Here is a 17,147-nt window from a genome sequence, read left to right as displayed (position 1 = left end):
GCCACTTCTCCAACAATTCCATGACCTGATCAGTGATTCTGGTTTGTACCGCCTGAAGATTTGGCTTCGGACTCCAAAACATTCCCCGCATAAGTTCAACTTGATCAACTGAACTCCGATGCTGCGGATATGGCTGCGGATATTCACCCATGGAACGAGGATAGCGTTTATCCGGAACTATCACGCTACTTCAGGGTTTCCCCATCCGATTGGATGTGCCATTCTGTAATACGAAACCCTTCACTATCAATTGGACGCTGATATTGGCATTATAACCCATATTTCTAGAATGTTACCCTGGATCCCCTGTGTCCTATTCTGCTCTCTATCTTTTCTTACCCACGTTCTGTTTTGCCAGTGATAACCGAGGTAACACGTCCGATCTGTTGGTTTCATGCGATTTCCAGTCCCCAAAATGTCTGCCGTCCCAGTTATAATCTTGTCTTGGCATTTCGTCATCGAAGGTCCATGTTTGAACAAGGTTAATCGTAGCCCCGCTCAGCATCGGATTCCCTTTTCCAAACGCCTCGAACATACGACAAGGCCATGAGTCGACTGAAAGTTTTCACTCCTAAGAAAGATGCCTTTAGGAAATCAGCAACGACGTCCGTGATGACGAAGCATGCCGCTCAAGAATGCACACCTGTAAATGGTTGAATAGCCCTCCGCAGCTATGTAACTCCGGTTCAATATCCTCCCCACTGACAATACCATTAAGAAGGATTTCAAAACTGGACGTCCCTGGATCGATAGAGAAGCACCATTTCAGGAGATTCTGTGCGGAACGCTGGCCCTGCGAACATCACAGAGGCCATTCTTTATATGCAATGGATCGGACTTTATATATCCACAATTTACCTAAACCTACAACCGCCAGTTTACTTGAAGTTTTTGCTTTTTAGTTTCTATCTTCTATCCTTCCTGTTTTGAGATAATCAGACAATATGTAGTTCGTATTTTCAAGTGCTTCTCATATGGGGCTGATGCGCGGTTCTTGCCAACGCGGATTGGTAGCCTTACTAATCACATCACATCTCACTCTGCGGGGTCAGAATTCTCTAACTCTAGGTTCTCTTTTCATCTCTTAATCTCTGAGAGTAATGCCAAATTATTTCGCGTAGAATAGCGGGCCGATGGACAGCATGGAAGGGACGTTCCACCTGAACAATCTTTGGGCAAAGGCTTATGAGAAGGTTCAAGAGAGCGAGCATGCTGAAGACTTGGAAATGTTCGAAAATTACCTGCAAAAACAACCATCCGAAGCCCAGCAGTGTTGGGTGGAATCTGTCACTCAGAATAGGGGTCGACTTAAACGAATACAGATTATGGCCAAGGAGAAGCTAGAGGATCTTCCTGAGGCTCGCACGTCTTTCACATTGGGTGGGAAACGAATCGTCGTGCGAGAGCATATCCAGAAAGCCATTCAAACAATTAAACAGTTCAAACCAATCATCAGCGGAGCACTGTCAGCTGAACCGCAGGCTGCTTTAGCTTGGGCCTGTATTATGGGCTTTTTGCCTGTCAGTCCTTGGCATATATATTCCACCATCTCTGAGTCTGAATACTGACAACATCTCCTAGATAATGGAAAACCTCTTTCAAAAGGACGAAGACGCGGCAGATGGCCTCACTAAGATTTTGTTTATGCTTGTTCGATTTCAAAACCTGGAGGAATCAGTCTTGACTCACGACTCAGAAGCTGCAAGGTATATTTCTAATGCGATTGGCGATCAGCTGGGCAAATAAGTAATCTTTAAGTTCATCTAGTCAAACTACGAGCACAAGTACCCATGAGTTGCTCTCGAACATTGAAACCAAGCTCATCGACATCTACCAGAAGGTTTATCTTTATCAAATTCGTTTTGTCTTGCAATACGGACAAGGTAAATGGCGTCGAAACATAGGAGGACTTCTCAAACCCGAAGATTGGAAACAGAAGTGGAAGGAGATCGACACTTCTCGCCAACTCGTTGACCAAGCTGTCCGAGATCGACTTGGTGCCAGGACCATAGATACATGGGCTGCGGTTAAGGAGATTGAGACAACAACTATAGAGACATTGAAAGCCATGTATGAATTGGACTCGAGGATGAAGCAGATGGACATCAAAGAGCAAGCTACACAAGAAGTACGCGACCCTATATGCAAAGAATATTCTGCTGACCAGTATGCAGAGGGATATGTTGCTTAAACTACCGATTGCTGCAGATGCTGCATTCGACTCAGCAAAGGTTCTGAGCGCCCAGAGCTACTGCCTCGAAGGCACCCAACACGATATTTTGTGCAAGATCGGCGATTGGGCAGAAGACCCCGGTGGTGAACTCATATTCTGGCTTTACAGCATGGCTGGAACCGGCAAGTCAAGTATTGCTTTGACGGTGGCAGATGCGTTGAAACAGAGAAGATCGCTTACCACGGGACGAAGTCCTCCCAGAACAGCGTTCCTTGGTGCTAGCTTCTTCTTCAAACAAGTTGATAACACAAGAAACGGCATCCAGCGTTTCTTTACGACCGTAGCTTGGAGACTTGCAGAAACGTTCGACGACTTCAAGCCACTCGTCGCCCAAGCAGTCAACAACAACCTGACCATTGGGACGAAAGCGCCCCAGCAACAACTGCAACATCTCCTTGCTGACACCCTCGCCATTCTTGACCAGAAAACATACTTACCCATACGACTAATCGTTGTAGTGGATGCGCTAGATGAGTGTCTTGACCGAGGTCAAGCCAAAGAGCTTATCAGTCTTTTGGCTATGCAGCTCAAGGACCTTCAAAAAGTGCAGCTTCGCATCCTGGTTACAAGCAGACGCGAAGAGCATATTCAGCAAGCCTTCAGTCAATTGGAAGAAGGATCACACCTGGCAGTGCCTTTGAAGAAGATCAAGCTAGACGCAGAGGGTGACAACGACGACATTACACGATACATTCGCTCCACTTTGAGAGCGGTAGCCAGGCAACATGGTTGTGAGGAAGACGAGGTCTCCACAACTACCATCAAGCAGCTCAGTGAAAAGTCCAATGGCCTGTTCATCTATGCAGCAACTGCTTGTCGATTCCTAGATGCTGGTGACTTTGCCGATCCATTGGATAGACAGGATCGTCTCGACCTAATATTGGAAACCAGTACAGATACCGATGACTGGGGAGACGATGGTCCTCAGAACCAAATTGATGACATCTATCTCAAGGTTTTATCATTTCCAGCCCGTGAAAAGCTCAGTCCAACAGCCAGGCGGATGACTTATGAGATCATGAAGAATACCCTGGGCTTTCTTGTAACCGTCTTTCAGCCTGTGACCATACTTTCTCTTGAGGGATTTGTTGAGTCCGTTTTCAAAGGATCTGGTGTCATAGCTGACAGGCTGGCACGACTGTTGAAGAAACTTCAGGCCATCGTCACGATACCCACTGACAAGAGGTCTCCACTCGAGCTGATGCACTTGTCGTTTCGAGACTTCATCTTGAGCAAAGAGCGAACTCAGCATCTCATGTTCCAAGTTGATGAAGCTGAAATACATAAGAAAGCATTTCTTTACTGCCTCGACGTTATGTCCAATGAGCTCCGTCGAGACATCTGCGACCTAAAATGGCCCGGGACCATGGCTTCAGAAATACCGGGCGAACGGATTGAAGAGCACATTCAGCCTCCCTTGAGGTACGCATGCCGGTATTGGGTTGATCATCTCGTGAAGCTGGACGCAACGGATCAAAGAGAGGTCGGGTTGCTAGATGATGGGAGTGTTCATAGATTCCTCCAAAACAGCCTTTTATACTGGCTTGAAACAATGGCTCTCATAGAAGAAACAGCCGCGTCAATTACTATGATCAATAGGCTCTGGTCCTTAGTCGAGGTAAGCTATCCCCTGGAATATTCGGCACGCTTTCTAACAAGCTTCAGCCCCTAGAACACCAACAGTTGTCTGGTCTGATCTACGATATGAGACGTTTCGCACTTATTAACCGGTGGATCATTGAGAATGCACCGCTGCAAATCTATGTGTCGACGCTCGTTTTCAGTCCCAAAACGAGTTTGATAAGAAATCTATTCCAGAGTCACATTCCCAATTGGATTGTGCAGCAGCCGGTGGTAGATGACCAATGGACATTGGAGCTCTCCGTTATACAGGGGCACACAATGGAAGTGGATTTTGTTGCCTTCTCGCCGGCTGGTGATCTCATCCTTTCGCTATCTGATGACAGAACAGCGAGACTATGGGACACGGTCACAGGAACTGAACGTTTCAAATTCGAAAGTTCCACAGATTACACATTCGCTGCATTCTCTCTGGATGGAGAGTCCGTCGCATTCGGCTGCTGGGATGGCTCTGTTTATGCAAGGCAGCTCGCTGGAGGGGCTAAATTCCAATTTGACGGTCATGATGGTTGGGTCAGGCAAGTGACTTATTCCCCAAGGACTGGCAAGATGCTGGCATCTGCGGCTGAACCCTCGAGCTTCAAGATATGGACCATCGACCAAAGGCACGCAAGGCATGTATTGCCTAAGCCTACCCATCCGAGGAAGTATTGGAATGGTGCATGTGGATTTACTCCAGATGAACAATATTTGATAACTGTAGAGTTTGGGCAAGACATTACCATTTGGGATACACAGAACGGCCACTGCATCAGAACGTTTGACAACTTCCCACCGGCCTCTGTCCGTGAACTCACCATCTCCCTCAATGACTCTATGGTAGCAATTTGCACCCGAGAAGACACGGTGAAAATCTTCAACGTCCTTACAGGAGAACATGAGATTGAGTATTGTGGCCGTACATACTGGCAAATTCTCTCACCACCAAATGGAACCTCGGTGTGGGCTAAAACCAAAGAAGGTGATATTGTCCTTCTTGACTCCGGCCACACTTCCGGGCTTGAGCGATTCTCATTATCTTGTAGACATCGCCGAGCTGCGCTGTCTAGGGACGGTAAATTATTGGCATCGTGCGGATATAGCAACAACTTCAGACTTTGGGATATGCAATCCAAAACGACCGTGGACAAGGAGCCTACGAAAGACGAGGGTCACATTCACACCTTAACTCTCTCTCCCAATAAGTCTCTCGTATACTGCCCCACTTGGGATCAGAGCATCACGATTGCACGCGATTTGGAGGGTAGACAACTGACTCTTCCCTACCTCGAAGTGAGACGAATAGAGTTTTCACCGGATGGGAAATTTGTGTCTCTTCGGATAACAGACCAGGACGATGTAGAGGAAGACGAAGATGACAAGAGAGTGCTAAGTGAGCTTTGGGATGTGACCATGACTACCAAGGTCCTGGCTTGCAGGCAATGGAAGGGAGTGTTTTTCTCGCCTACGGGTACTTACATAGCCATGATCACAACTGAGGGTGAGGCCGAGGTCTTCCACTGTACGACATTGAAGAGAGTAATGACAAGTCAATGTTCGGGTGTTACATACCTGGAGTTTTCACCAGACGGCAAATGCATTCTCTTTTTTTGGGATCGATCAGGACGGCCTGGCGACGTGTGCGAGATATGGAATGTATCACAAACGAGAAGACTTTATGCAACGAACGTGCAGCACTATAGATATCGGAAGTCCGATCCAGGCGTCGTGTTCTCTCCAGAAAGCAACTTCGTGGCCTTTATATTAAAAAGGCCGCCATTACCATTACATAACGAGCTTGATGAACCTCAACAGCCTAACGACTGGACACTTGTGGATATAACAACGGGAGATGAAAGGAGTATGCGCGGGTCGAACAGTCTGGTGTTTCATGATCAAAGCCATTGTTTGGCTATTAGTCAAGCCTCTTCTGTTGAAGTTCGCGAAACACCTTCCTTAGTTTCTCGACGACAGCTGAAGTTAGCTGGTAACTGCGAACACGAGTTGGATTCGCCATACCCTGGCATCGCTTTCTCGACCACTGGAAAGTTATTGGCCACTACATCGTGGATGAAGGAACATAATAGCACAGGCACGTTGTTTCAGCTGTGGGATGTTGAGTCTGGAAGTGAGCTTGGGAGGTATATTGTCAAAAACGAGATTACCGACCTCTCTTTCTCGAATGACACACATCTGGTCTGTGATCGGGGACAGTTACCACTTCCTCTTTCCAAACCTGCGATAGGCGAGGACCACTGGAACGTAGACCAGGAAGACTCAAAGGACCTACTCTATGTTGGAGATGAATGGCTATACCGCGGATCAGAGAGACTCATGTGGCTGCCTGTTGCATATAGGTCGGAAGCTTCCCACTTAGTCGGTGACACGCTTGTTCTCTCTCACGAGAGCGACAACATCCGAGTCATGAGGTTCAATCTTGCTGCCATTCCAGTCCGAGACAGCAGGACTAGGCGTATTGGGACTTGGCAGGAAGATTGAGCTCAAAGTCCAGTAGAGCCAGAATAAAGTAGCCTAGAAACCCTACATAACTACTGAGCTGAGCGGCATCAAGTGTCCATATTATTTCGCAGTTTAGGCTCTCGGCGACCAGCTGGTCTAATTTCCTAGCGTTCGCCTACATGCACAAGTAACCAGACAATCATTTTGGTTGCATCTGTGATAGCCAGGACATCTGATATTCTAGTAGAAGGTCCCTAGAAGGTCTGCGTTACTTCGGCTACTTATCCTGCAATATAAGGCCCCGAATGTATGTTATGGCAGGCTCCGTCTCTGCCCACGAGTACCACGACTGGCGGAAGATAAGCACCGCCTCCTCTCGCGAACCAGGAGTATACATAGTCGGTACATCGTAAGCGTACAACATGGGGTTCTGGACACCGGGCCAGAAATGCGGGTTATCCTTCTTGACCTTCTCGTACAGCTGCTTGATCTGATTCTTGAGTTGAGCAATGAGCTCTTTGTGATCATTGTGGGCGACATTCTGCGTGCGCTTGAGAAGGATATCACTCATGGCTTCTTCCTCGACGTGGGCGCGCCTGGCGTCTTCTGACGCGCCGGGGTTCTCCTGCAGAAAGTCTTGGAGGGATTCCAGGTCTTTCATCAGGCGGATCTTGGTCAATGTGAGGCCTACCGTGAAAGCCACGTTATAGTAGTAGGTCTTTTCGAAAACAGGTTCAAATGCATCCTGGTCGTGCAGATCGAGATATGGCAGTTCAGGGTTAAACCATTCGTACTTTTCGTCAGGGACTGTAGCGTGCCATTTGATAAAGTCGTATGCTTCTTGATTCCTTCCAAGGCGAAGATAAAGTGCAGGTACATAAGACCGAACACCCTGATTATCCCCACGACAAAGGCGAAGCATCTCAAGGGCATGCCCAAGAGCTGCCTCAACCGCTTCTCCAGTACGGACATTGAGAATAGCAGACATCATGTCAAAGCGAGCAGACATATACGGGCGAGTGCTCTTGTAGAACCAGAACTGGCCAACATGGGTGGTGAAAGGGTCGACACCGTTTGTGTCCTCGCCGGGATTGGCACGCAGTTTGGCCTCCTCTTCTGCGAGTTTCTCCCTCTGTTCCTTGATGGGAACGCATTGGACCTTGTGCCTAGGTCGGTCTGCCCTTTGGTGAGGCTAACCACAGTACTTGACGACACCGCAGGCGCCGCAGCGCTTGAGTAGCTCTGGTTTCGTGAAGCCAGCTCCACATCCAGACGGTAGGCTGCAATGGTTGTAATAGAGGCCAAGGTTCATGCGCGGCATTGTGGGCACCGTTTCAAATGATTGTATTATGTTTCGAGTCAAAGAATAAGTGATTGGGATTTTCTAAACATAAAATTGACGAGGATGAAACTGTCACGTTGTGGGAGGAGGTCAATAATTATACTTCAATTATCTCTTATCTTATCTTATCGGTACCTGCATACCATATATAAATAGAACGCTCAACACCCCTTTTCCAATTGCCGATACCTCCTCTAGATGAGGCAGCTTCCTGATCCGAAAATGTCGACAAAGCTATACAGATTGTCAATATTATATCGTTGCTCTCGGATATATGTACTCACCAGTCACCGCCAAGTCCATCAGAGCAGATGATAGAGCCCTGGACACCCTCGTTGCAAGTAAGACCCTTGCCGCGAAGTTCTTCAACGCGCTTCATCTGAGCGCTGCGGTCGCCGCTGGCCTGAGGGGCAGCCATGGCAAGCGTGGCGAAAGCCATGACGAAGATGGTTTTGGCAAGCATCTTGTTGGTGGTAGTTGTGATAAGTGATGATAAGGGGTCTTGAAGATAGATTATTGATGGACCAGCCAAAATGGAGAATAGAAGAATGGATGAATTGATCTGCAACAATAAGTGGGAAGGGCGAACATGACAGCTTTATATGCATGTCTCTTGAAGCTTATTTCGTCTACGTTTCAAGCCAACCACTTTGGTAGGCGAGACAAAAGTCTCGAATCGCTTCAGACACAATCTTGACCTCTTTGGGAAGCATAATCTTCAGATATGTTACATTGGCCCTGGGGGTTTAAGCGGTGAAGCTTGTCCTTTTAGGAATTTTTGATTATGCGCATGCTATATTTCGCTATCCCTGGTCCTTGTTGCCAGGCCGCTGAAACGCTTTTGACGCGATAGGCAGGTTTGAATAACCTCAAACCTGTGTCATCAGCCTTGGGGTTCCAGGGTCTCCGGCCTCAAATTGCATTTCATTGGTCAGAAATTTTCATGTTTGTCATGTCATGCATTTCTTGATCCCTTGGTTAAAGCCATCAGGCATCAAACCCCTTGTGCTTAAAACCTCCTTTCGTCTTCTCTCTATTTGTTTTCCTTTTGCATCCAAGGTTAGTGCGCTATTCCATTGATCCTGCGTAACTCGGAGCTTGGCATCAACTTTTCTCTTTCAAAGGCCTGCGAGTTAGAAACCTGTCACTATGTATCTCATTGAATCCAGTATTGATTCAGTTTATTATTAGATTAATATTATCTCTGAATTCCCTGTGACATGTTTTTACTTGTCGTTTTCACCTCCGAAGACTTTTTATGAGAGGGACCAATGTACATATATCTGTTTAGGAAAATATCAAGAAAGGTATATATTGAACATATCTCTATCGTCTTCGATGTAGCTTTCTTTCCAAGTCTCCTTGACATGTAAATCATTGATCGGGTGCATACAGAAGAACACGTTGAATGTAACTTTCAACATCGTGGAACAGGCTGCGGAGACAAAGAAACCACAGTTCAGCACCGACAGTTCATAACATAGGATCCAGGGTAGCTTTCTAGTCGCCACGTCCCATAAAGTAAGCGGAAGTCATCCCGGTCAGCGATGTTACGTAAATCAGCTCCTACCATTCCCCGGATCTCCAGAGGTCACTGCTCACCAATGTCGGAAACTGGGAACTTTTCTGGTTAAGTTGTTAACTGGGCTGTTCTGGATATACCCATCGCTAGCCCGAAGCGCCTGGGCGCCCATCTGATAAGCCACATGGCTGGACTGAGCATTTCCGCAGCTTGTGGCGTGGTGGACAGACCTCTTGGAAGATTAAGTCGAATGCAGTATCCAATGCCGAAGCTACTTTTCATGTCAAGACTGTGGCGTTTGTGGAACTTGATGGGCGAGTCTTTGCTTGGTTGAAACGAATTATGCTTTCACTAGAACGGTAACGGCGCGCTATCAATATTAGCTTCTATGACAGGAACCGCTAGCATTTGACACCATTTGGAATGATAGACTACAATGATCAGTCGCTTTGCCTTCTCATATTCTGCGCGGGGCATAACAATTGCTTGGAAGTGAGGCATCTTATGCTTGTTACCGCTAGCCCATTTCTAGTCCGTTCTGAGGCCTCGTATCGTCATCGAAATGGACTGTGCACTTGTAGAGATGAGATGGTGGTTTCAAAACGATCAGCAAAATAGTCATCTGACCAATTGGCGCCATCCTGAATTTAGGACCACTCTATGAGGCACGTTCACATCCACTCGCGGAGCAAACCATGCTCTCTCGGCTTCTTCCGTCTGGACTCATCATCAATGGAACTATCGATCGCGGAATTCACCTCCGCAATCCAGACAAAAGAAGATGATCGACAGTTACATTTGGTTAGGTCCTCCGAGTTTGAACAAACCACGAGTCAGTCTATACTCGTAAAGGTGCCAGTTAGACGCGCTAAAGTCACTAGACGCGATGAAACAATGGAATTACCGAGACACATGGCCCCAGAGTGCCGAGAGGTGATCGGCGTTCTAGCTTGTCGTTTTAGCGTGTCGCTAATGACAGGAGAGCATCAAAGCAACGAGCTAGAACCGCCTTGGACATGTTTGCGAGGCGGTTTAATTTCTGGGAATAATGCGGTGGGTTGCCGATCATCGGATGGTTGTTTGTATAAGAGCTTTGTTCAGGAACATGATATTCAGTCTATCAAGTCACTTCATCCTCTCTATAACCACCATTCCAATCAATATCTTCAACATTCAAGATGCGTTTCCAATTCGTCCCCCTTCTCGCTGCTGCGGCCACCGTCTCCGCCAGCCCCATCGAGGTTGAGCCTCGTGCCGCTCAGTGCAGCTCTTACACCATCATCAACACCCGAGGAACTGGCGAGATTCAGGGCCCATCATCTGGCTTCCGAACCATGAACTCTCGAATCACATCCCAAGTTTCCGGCGGAAAGATCTACAACACCGTCTACCCTGCCGACTTCAGCCAGAACTCCGCCTCAGGAACTCGCGACATCGTCCGAAAGGTCAACAGCGTCGTCTCCTCCAACCCTAGCGAATGCGTCATCCTTGAGGGCTACTCTCAGGGTGCTGCTGCCACCGTCAACGCCCTTTCTCAACTGACTGGAAGCTCCAAGGATGCTGTCAAGGGTGTCTTCCTTATCGGTAACCCCATGCGCAAGAGGGGTCTGGAGTGCAACGTTGATAACCGAGGTGGTGATACTACTAAGAATGTCCAAGGACTGTCTGCTTTCGGAAGCAATGGCATTCCCCAAGACTGGGTCTCCAAGACTCTTGATGTCTGTATCTATGTAAGTGAACCTGAGTTGACCCTTCCATTGGAACATCCTTACTAACGTAACTAGGGTGATGGTGTTTGTGACACCACACATGGTGCCGGCATTAACGGACCCCATCTGCAATACCCTCGCGATTCATCTACCCAGGATCTCGGTACAAAGTTCGTTGTCAAGCAGCTGACTGGTTCCAACTAGAGCTGTTGATGATATCGGAGTTAAATAGAATAGCCAATGATGTAATAATATTAAGAGTTGAAGCTATGTTCAAGGCTATATATGCTGTGTAAACTTGCTGTGAAACAAGACTGTTGTGATTCATTCCACAGATGTAACCGTCAAGTTGGACCTGCGATGCCAAGGATGCTGCCAGTTGTTTCATACTGTTGCATCTTATTTCCGGATCCCGAAATTTGACCTAGCCACATTGAGACTAACGCCGGAGGGTTGAACCATCCCTCGGCAGATTTCATGTCCCCGAGGCCGGGTCTCGACCAACTCTTTGGCCACATCTCAAACCTCTGTCAAACAATCTCAACAATTCCTTCACAATGTCAGTCAAATTCTCTCCCGATACCGACATCCCCAGCCTCGATGGCAAAGTTATTCTCATTACTGGAGGAAACTCTGGTCTGGGTCTCGAAACAACTCGCCAGCTCCTGAAACACGATCCTGCCAAGATTTTCCTTGCCTGCCGGTCAAAGGCAAAATTTGACCAAGCCATTACTGAGCTGCAGGAGTCTGGCTGCAAGACTGAACCAGTGCATTTTCTATCTCTCAACCTTGCTTCTTTGGAGAGTATCAAGTCTGCGGTCAAGGAATTTCAGGAAGCATCCACGCGTCTTGATGTGCTTGTCAACAATGCTGGTATCATGATGACGCCTGAAGACCTCACTGAGGAGGGTTATGAGATTCAGATTGGAACAAATCACATGGGTCACGCATTCCTTACGCACCTTCTCCTTCCTACGCTTGAGGAGACGACCAAGGTCAACCCTGACGTCAGAGTTATCTTCCTGGCTTCAATGGGAGAATCCTTTTCGCCCAAGGATCCTTATCATTTCGACCAATTCAAGACCACCATGCCTAACCTGTCGAGCTCAGCACGCTATTCCATCTCTAAACTCGCCAACGTTCACTACGCCGCCGCCCTGGCTGAACGCCATCCCAATCTCAAGGTCATCAGCCTCCACCCAGGAGTTGTTCAAACCAACCTTACTGGCCCCGCTATCAGCAGCAGTCTCATTGTCGGAACTATTACACGATTGGTCTTCAGCATTATGGGTGTCAACTCGAGCAAGGGCGCATTGAACCAGCTCTGGGCGCTTTCTAGCCCAGATGCTGAAACCGGTGTCTTCTATCACCCTGTTGGTGTGAAGGGCAAGGGAAGCAAGTTGAGCCAGGATAAGGAGGCTCGTGAGAAGCTCTGGGAGTGGACTCAGCAGGAGATCAAGCAGCATCTACCTTAGATGACGCAGCTCGTTGGTGTCTGCGATAGTAAGGGGATTCTGATGTCCGCGCCAATGATAAGATTAGATTGTTTGTTCGGCTCTCGGTTTTGTATGTATTTGATTATGTAGTACTATACCAGCTCGTGTCATCTTACTTGCGACTTTATACTGTGCCTTTTCCAAGTTTCCACAATTCACTGTTACCGTGTTTAAATCGTCCCAGTTCACACTTTTGACGATACTGTGACTTTGCGCATATCATCGCCTCAGCCGATAAGATACTTTACAAAAAGCTAGCATGTGCCACACTTCTCTATCGACAACATAAAGCGGCTTTCCAAACAGTACGCCTTCAACGAATTCTTTATTCAAGAGGTCTGATGTGTCATTTGTCTTCTCTTTAAAGCTTTGTACAAGAGCATGAAAGGCATTCGAGCGGGCTAAGAATTCTAGGATGACCTTTCAAGTGGGTCTTCTTTGTCTCAAGCGGAGCCATGAGCATATCGGCACTCAGTCGAGGGGATGATCTTAACGGCCAGGATGATGCTTGTAGGTTCTTTTTGTTACCTCTATGAAATTGATTAGAGTGAATGAGAGCAGAGTGATCACAGGACTACTATGAGCTTCAATATCGACGAGAAAGACAGAGGATCCTCTGGTGACACGAGAGACGCTGCTTTATACCCGCTCTCTTTGTGCCTCTTACAGTCGTTATGGTAGATAGTAGAAGTACATGCTAAATCCATCAATATATAATGTGACTGGTCCTCTTCCAAGTTCATCCACAACGACTTTATTCCCGAGCTAGGTTTCCCAAGCCACCAAGATCTCACCTACCAAGTTACGCTACATATCACAACTCATCTATCAAACAAACATTGTCATCATGTCTGCTTACGGGAGTGAGTTAGCCGCCTGTCAGTGCTTTTCCACACTAACGTCATCCCAGCTTACACACCCTACTACAACCCGCCTGGTCAAGCTTAGCTCCACCGTCAGATCTTAAACTTAATGTTAATCATGTCAGAACCTACCGTCGCTGTCCCATTCGCCGACGCCAAAGACAACAATGTCCGAATAACCAGGCACGAAGTCAATTACACCAACAATACCGTTGACATGTGGATTGAATGGCGTATGCATCCCGACGGACCACTTCGAACTGTCCGCTTCGCCGAGTTCGACGTCCATGAGGCAAAGCCCCAGATGGTCTTTGACTACTGGGACAGCCTCGGGGGACGAGAGGCCGCTACCAAATTGACTGAGAAGAATGTCCAGGCTATTACAGACGAGTGTGAATCATGGTACACAATCCAGTATACTGGATATGATGATATGGCGGATATTGTGGCCAAGTGCGTCATCACGTCAGATCATCCTCGGCTTGTACGTAACTGGGATGAGGCCAAGAAGTCGAGAGGGACAACCGAGTACTGCTCGTCAACCCCATCAGCCTGACTAATGGGGTATTGAATCGACTGATATCTGATCGTGTGCTGGCGAGACGTTCGATGGGGAAAGGATGATGGAATTCTAGGATAGACATAGAACGGATATGCGTCAGGTGTTTGTGTTATTTGCTTTGAATATCTGAATCATCTTGCATTTGTTTTGTTTTGTTTTTTACAAAGGAATTTAAACAGAGTATTGTACTATGAAGTTGCATAAATAGGCCAGCGGTCAGGTTTCTGATACTCCTTTAGCCCCTGTTCTGTCCATTATTCTAACCGAACCTTCAAATTCTTTGCCTTCTTCTCAATTTCGACCATGCTCTTCGTTGTTCCTCTGATCAGACCCTCATCTTCATCATGCTGACAAGCCAAGAGTACAAGCGCTGACGACTTCCATAGAGGGACTTTGTGCTTCCTACCATTACTCACTATCGTAGCGACGGCAAACAGCAGTGAAGCTAGCTCGATGAGCCCAGGTCCAATTAGCCAATACCACCGTACCGAGACAAAAATTTCCGTATCGAGTCGACTCCCTTTTGCCAGCTTCATGTTAGGTCCTGAGCGTATGTAATCCGTCATACTGGTTGCCATGTTGTCAAAAGCGCGGGACAGGTTCGTCTGACCACTCAGTAAAGTACTCAGGCTATGTTCGAAGTTGCCATAGATTCCTTCGATGTATTCCAGCTGGAATATTTCCGATTGAAAAAACTCTGTTAAAGCTAGATCATCGTTCCACCAAGAGTACAGCTCGGGTAAGTCGTCTTTGGGATCGGCACTGGAAAGACGCCGCGCATTTTGCCACGGCTGACCCTGCGAATCATCCAGCCGAACATCCTTACCGAATATAATCGCGGCCCATTCAAGATCAATTGTCTTAGTTTTCCCGAAGGAAAATACACTGCCATTGGCCGTTGCATTGGTATACTCGTAAGCTGTGTAACTAATAGTGCATTCAGTGATGTCGATATTCAAAGGCATGTAGGCATTATCCCTAGAAGATCGATAAACAGCGATTCTCATTAAATCTGGAGAGGCACCAAGACCACTGTGAGTAGCTGTTGTGTTAGATCGGAACATGGTCAGGAGAGACAGTAATTTATGCTGGGCCGACAATACTATGCCACCAGGTGTAGTCATATTGCATTTCGCCCGTTCGTCGTCTGGTATATCTGAAAAAGAGATCGAGCCGCCTGTTGAGTCGGTACAGAACCTTGTCTTTAAAGTCGACACAGTGACGTTCTTGCACACACTCTTGAAGCCTAGTGATACGTAACTGCCCTTCCAAAAGCAGGCGCCAGCGCAGCTAAACACAGGAGCAGCATGGATGTCGTAAAGGCCTTTTATTATCGCTGATTGCATCTGAGGATCAGGAGGTATTCCTTAAATCCCGAGTTATCAGCAAGGTTTTCACTTATAGGTTCCCATTTACTCACCACCAAACTCGCCAGGATACATACTTCTGTTATACGAATGAGCGAACCCAAATGTAGCATTTCCGTCCTGAACAGGTATCTGCCGTGACTCCAGGCTAATAACTTCTTGGACCATGGGAGAGAACCCTAGTCGTAAGATTGTAATAACTGCGCCGAGAGTGGCCATGTTCCAAGAGATCTTGAATAGAAAGACGATCGCTCCATACGGTCCTCTACTGGCTCCATCAAAAACTTGAACGCTATCCAGCTGACGAGGCCGGGCTTTGAGGTAGGACCACTTTAGTTGTCCGATAAAAGCACTGACGTTGTACATCATGGCAGCAGTGCAGGCTGTCGATAGAATAGCGATCGCCGCGTTGATCGATATAGGAAACGGCCAGCTATCAGCACGCTTGTCTTGCATTGTGAAGAATATCACGACCATGCCGATGAAGAGTATCAAGCTTGTAGATACCGATAGTATTTCGAGACCCCATGCGTTTTCAGAGAGTGTTCTTGGATGAGAGTGACTATTGTCTTTGGGGGGTTCTTGCGCAAATATCGGCTCTGCTGATTCTGTTTCCACATCATGAATAGATGTCAATTCGTACGAGCTCGTGGAAGGCTTCAGATGAGAGTTCGACATCTTTTGAAGAGTGCTTTGCCAACGGTATACTGGACTGAAGTGTTATAGCAAGGAGAGCGTGTGGAAAATAGAGAAGCGGTATAGCGGGGATATATCTCGCGTTCATCTTGTATGTCAGTACGAGAACAGAGTGAGCATCCTCTATAAATAGAGAGGTGCTACGTATGGTTCACTAATCAGGCTGTATGACGCTGGGCGCAGAGTACACATATGTGCTCTATAGGGTTTGTACCCGGGCGAAGCAAAGAAAGGAGGCGCTCTAGGTGCTGCTGTCATCATTTGATTCGTACGAACAGAGAGAAATGACTGTGCTTTTCTGGGAACAACGCTGCGGATAGTCTGAGTGGCTGCAAAGACCCTATCAAAGGAGGGAGAGTGAAACACAGACGGGGGCTAAGGAAGTGTACAAGGCTCTACGGCTCGCACCGACACGAACTTTTGTTCCGTTGTTGTCAATCATCAGTGTTTATTGTATAGTCTTGTTGGGTGAAGAGTCATCTCCAACCAACGACGGGAAGCTTCGACTATGGGGAAACACTCTTAAGGCAAAACGAAGATGATCTCCATCAGTGATCTCTAGTTCTTGCTTTGAGGTAAAAAGGTTTGTGACGGAAGCGCAATGGTCAATAGCGAAGGGTCGAGAGGCGGCTGAGGAGGTCTTCTATAGTGTGAGTGTTAGTTGGTTCACGGAGAGGCCATGGTTCCTGGCCAGTTGCTCCAACTACTAGTACTAAACTTATGTCCATGACCACTACATGCAGCGGCGAGCCAATTGTGCCTTACAGAAACCTGTCGCTAGAGCAAGTAGACCACGGGGAACAAGCGAGATCATCTCGGACGACGGTGCTATGCATTCATACAAAAGAGTTGGCCCATGGAAGAAATGAAACAAGAGTTGCAAGCTCGTAGCATCACGAAACAGGAAGACAGCGAGGAAGGAATGCCGAATGTGAGAACGACGAAGCCCGTCTGTGCACGCCTATGCAAACGGTCTCAGTATAACGAGTCGTGCTGGTTCTGATTGCATCATGCGACAAGTCACCGATAGACGTGACATCGCCCTGAACGGCGAGTGCTCGAAGCCGAGGAATCAGCTTGGTTAGGGCGCAGTACAGTCTTTGGTCAATACTGGGGATGGGGATTTTGTTCTGTGCAGGTCGAACGTCGACCAGTAGGCAGGAACAGTCTGTCCTTGCACTGGTATCAGACATCGACGCTGGGGGCCGGAACAATTTGCGCTGTTCAACTCGGTGCCGCTGACCTGGTCGTTGTAAATTCGGAGGGTTCGGTAGCCG

General features: G+C 47.5%; 6 protein-coding genes across 6 annotated transcripts; 4 read left to right on the top strand and 2 right to left on the bottom strand.

The window, feature by feature from the left end:
• Window positions 1-1,142: 1,142 nt before the first annotated feature.
• Window positions 1,143-6,352, top strand: FIESC28_07125 (uncharacterized protein; the record flags this gene model as incomplete). Its single annotated transcript, XM_031161266.1, has 7 exons — window positions 1,143-1,520; window positions 1,582-1,706; window positions 1,768-2,128; window positions 2,175-3,655; window positions 3,833-3,851; window positions 3,899-5,375; window positions 5,814-6,352. 7 exons carry the CDS (start codon window positions 1,143-1,145, stop codon window positions 6,350-6,352), a joined length of 4,380 nt encoding a protein of 1,459 aa, XP_031014667.1.
• Window positions 6,353-6,590: 238 nt separating this feature from the next.
• On the bottom strand, window positions 6,591-8,118 carry FIESC28_07124 (uncharacterized protein; the record flags this gene model as incomplete). The annotated part of the gene is made up of 3 exons (XM_031161265.1): window positions 6,591-7,472; window positions 7,524-7,593; window positions 7,940-8,118. 3 exons carry the CDS (start codon window positions 8,116-8,118, stop codon window positions 6,591-6,593), a joined length of 1,131 nt encoding a protein of 376 aa, XP_031014666.1.
• Window positions 8,119-10,355: 2,237 nt separating this feature from the next.
• Window positions 10,356-11,090, top strand: FIESC28_07123 (uncharacterized protein; the record flags this gene model as incomplete). Its single annotated transcript, XM_031161264.1, has 2 exons — window positions 10,356-10,907; window positions 10,962-11,090. 2 exons carry the CDS (start codon window positions 10,356-10,358, stop codon window positions 11,088-11,090), a joined length of 681 nt encoding a protein of 226 aa, XP_031014665.1.
• A 353-nt stretch (window positions 11,091-11,443) lies between these two features.
• FIESC28_07122 (uncharacterized protein) lies at window positions 11,444-12,361 on the top strand (the record flags this gene model as incomplete). The annotated part of the gene is made up of 1 exon (XM_031161263.1): window positions 11,444-12,361. The coding sequence occupies one exon, from the start codon at window positions 11,444-11,446 to the stop codon at window positions 12,359-12,361; it is 918 nt and encodes a 305-aa protein (XP_031014664.1).
• Window positions 12,362-13,229: 868 nt separating this feature from the next.
• FIESC28_07121 (uncharacterized protein) lies at window positions 13,230-13,801 on the top strand (the record flags this gene model as incomplete). Its single annotated transcript, XM_031161262.1, has 3 exons — window positions 13,230-13,245; window positions 13,293-13,319; window positions 13,371-13,801. The coding sequence occupies 3 exons, from the start codon at window positions 13,230-13,232 to the stop codon at window positions 13,799-13,801; spliced, it is 474 nt and encodes a 157-aa protein (XP_031014663.1).
• Window positions 13,802-14,061: 260 nt separating this feature from the next.
• FIESC28_07120 (uncharacterized protein) lies at window positions 14,062-15,630 on the bottom strand (the record flags this gene model as incomplete). The annotated part of the gene is made up of 2 exons (XM_031161261.1): window positions 14,062-15,173; window positions 15,228-15,630. The coding sequence occupies 2 exons, from the start codon at window positions 15,628-15,630 to the stop codon at window positions 14,062-14,064; spliced, it is 1,515 nt and encodes a 504-aa protein (XP_031014662.1).
• Between the last annotated feature and the right edge of the window lie 1,517 nt (window positions 15,631-17,147).

This window comes from Fusarium coffeatum (genome assembly GCF_003316985.1).
Source record: "Fusarium coffeatum strain FIESC_28 chromosome Unknown BRIP53273_contig_155, whole genome shotgun sequence".
Lineage (NCBI taxonomy): Eukaryota > Fungi > Ascomycota > Sordariomycetes > Hypocreales > Nectriaceae > Fusarium > Fusarium coffeatum.
This window is presented reverse-complemented; position numbering and strand designations above follow the sequence as displayed.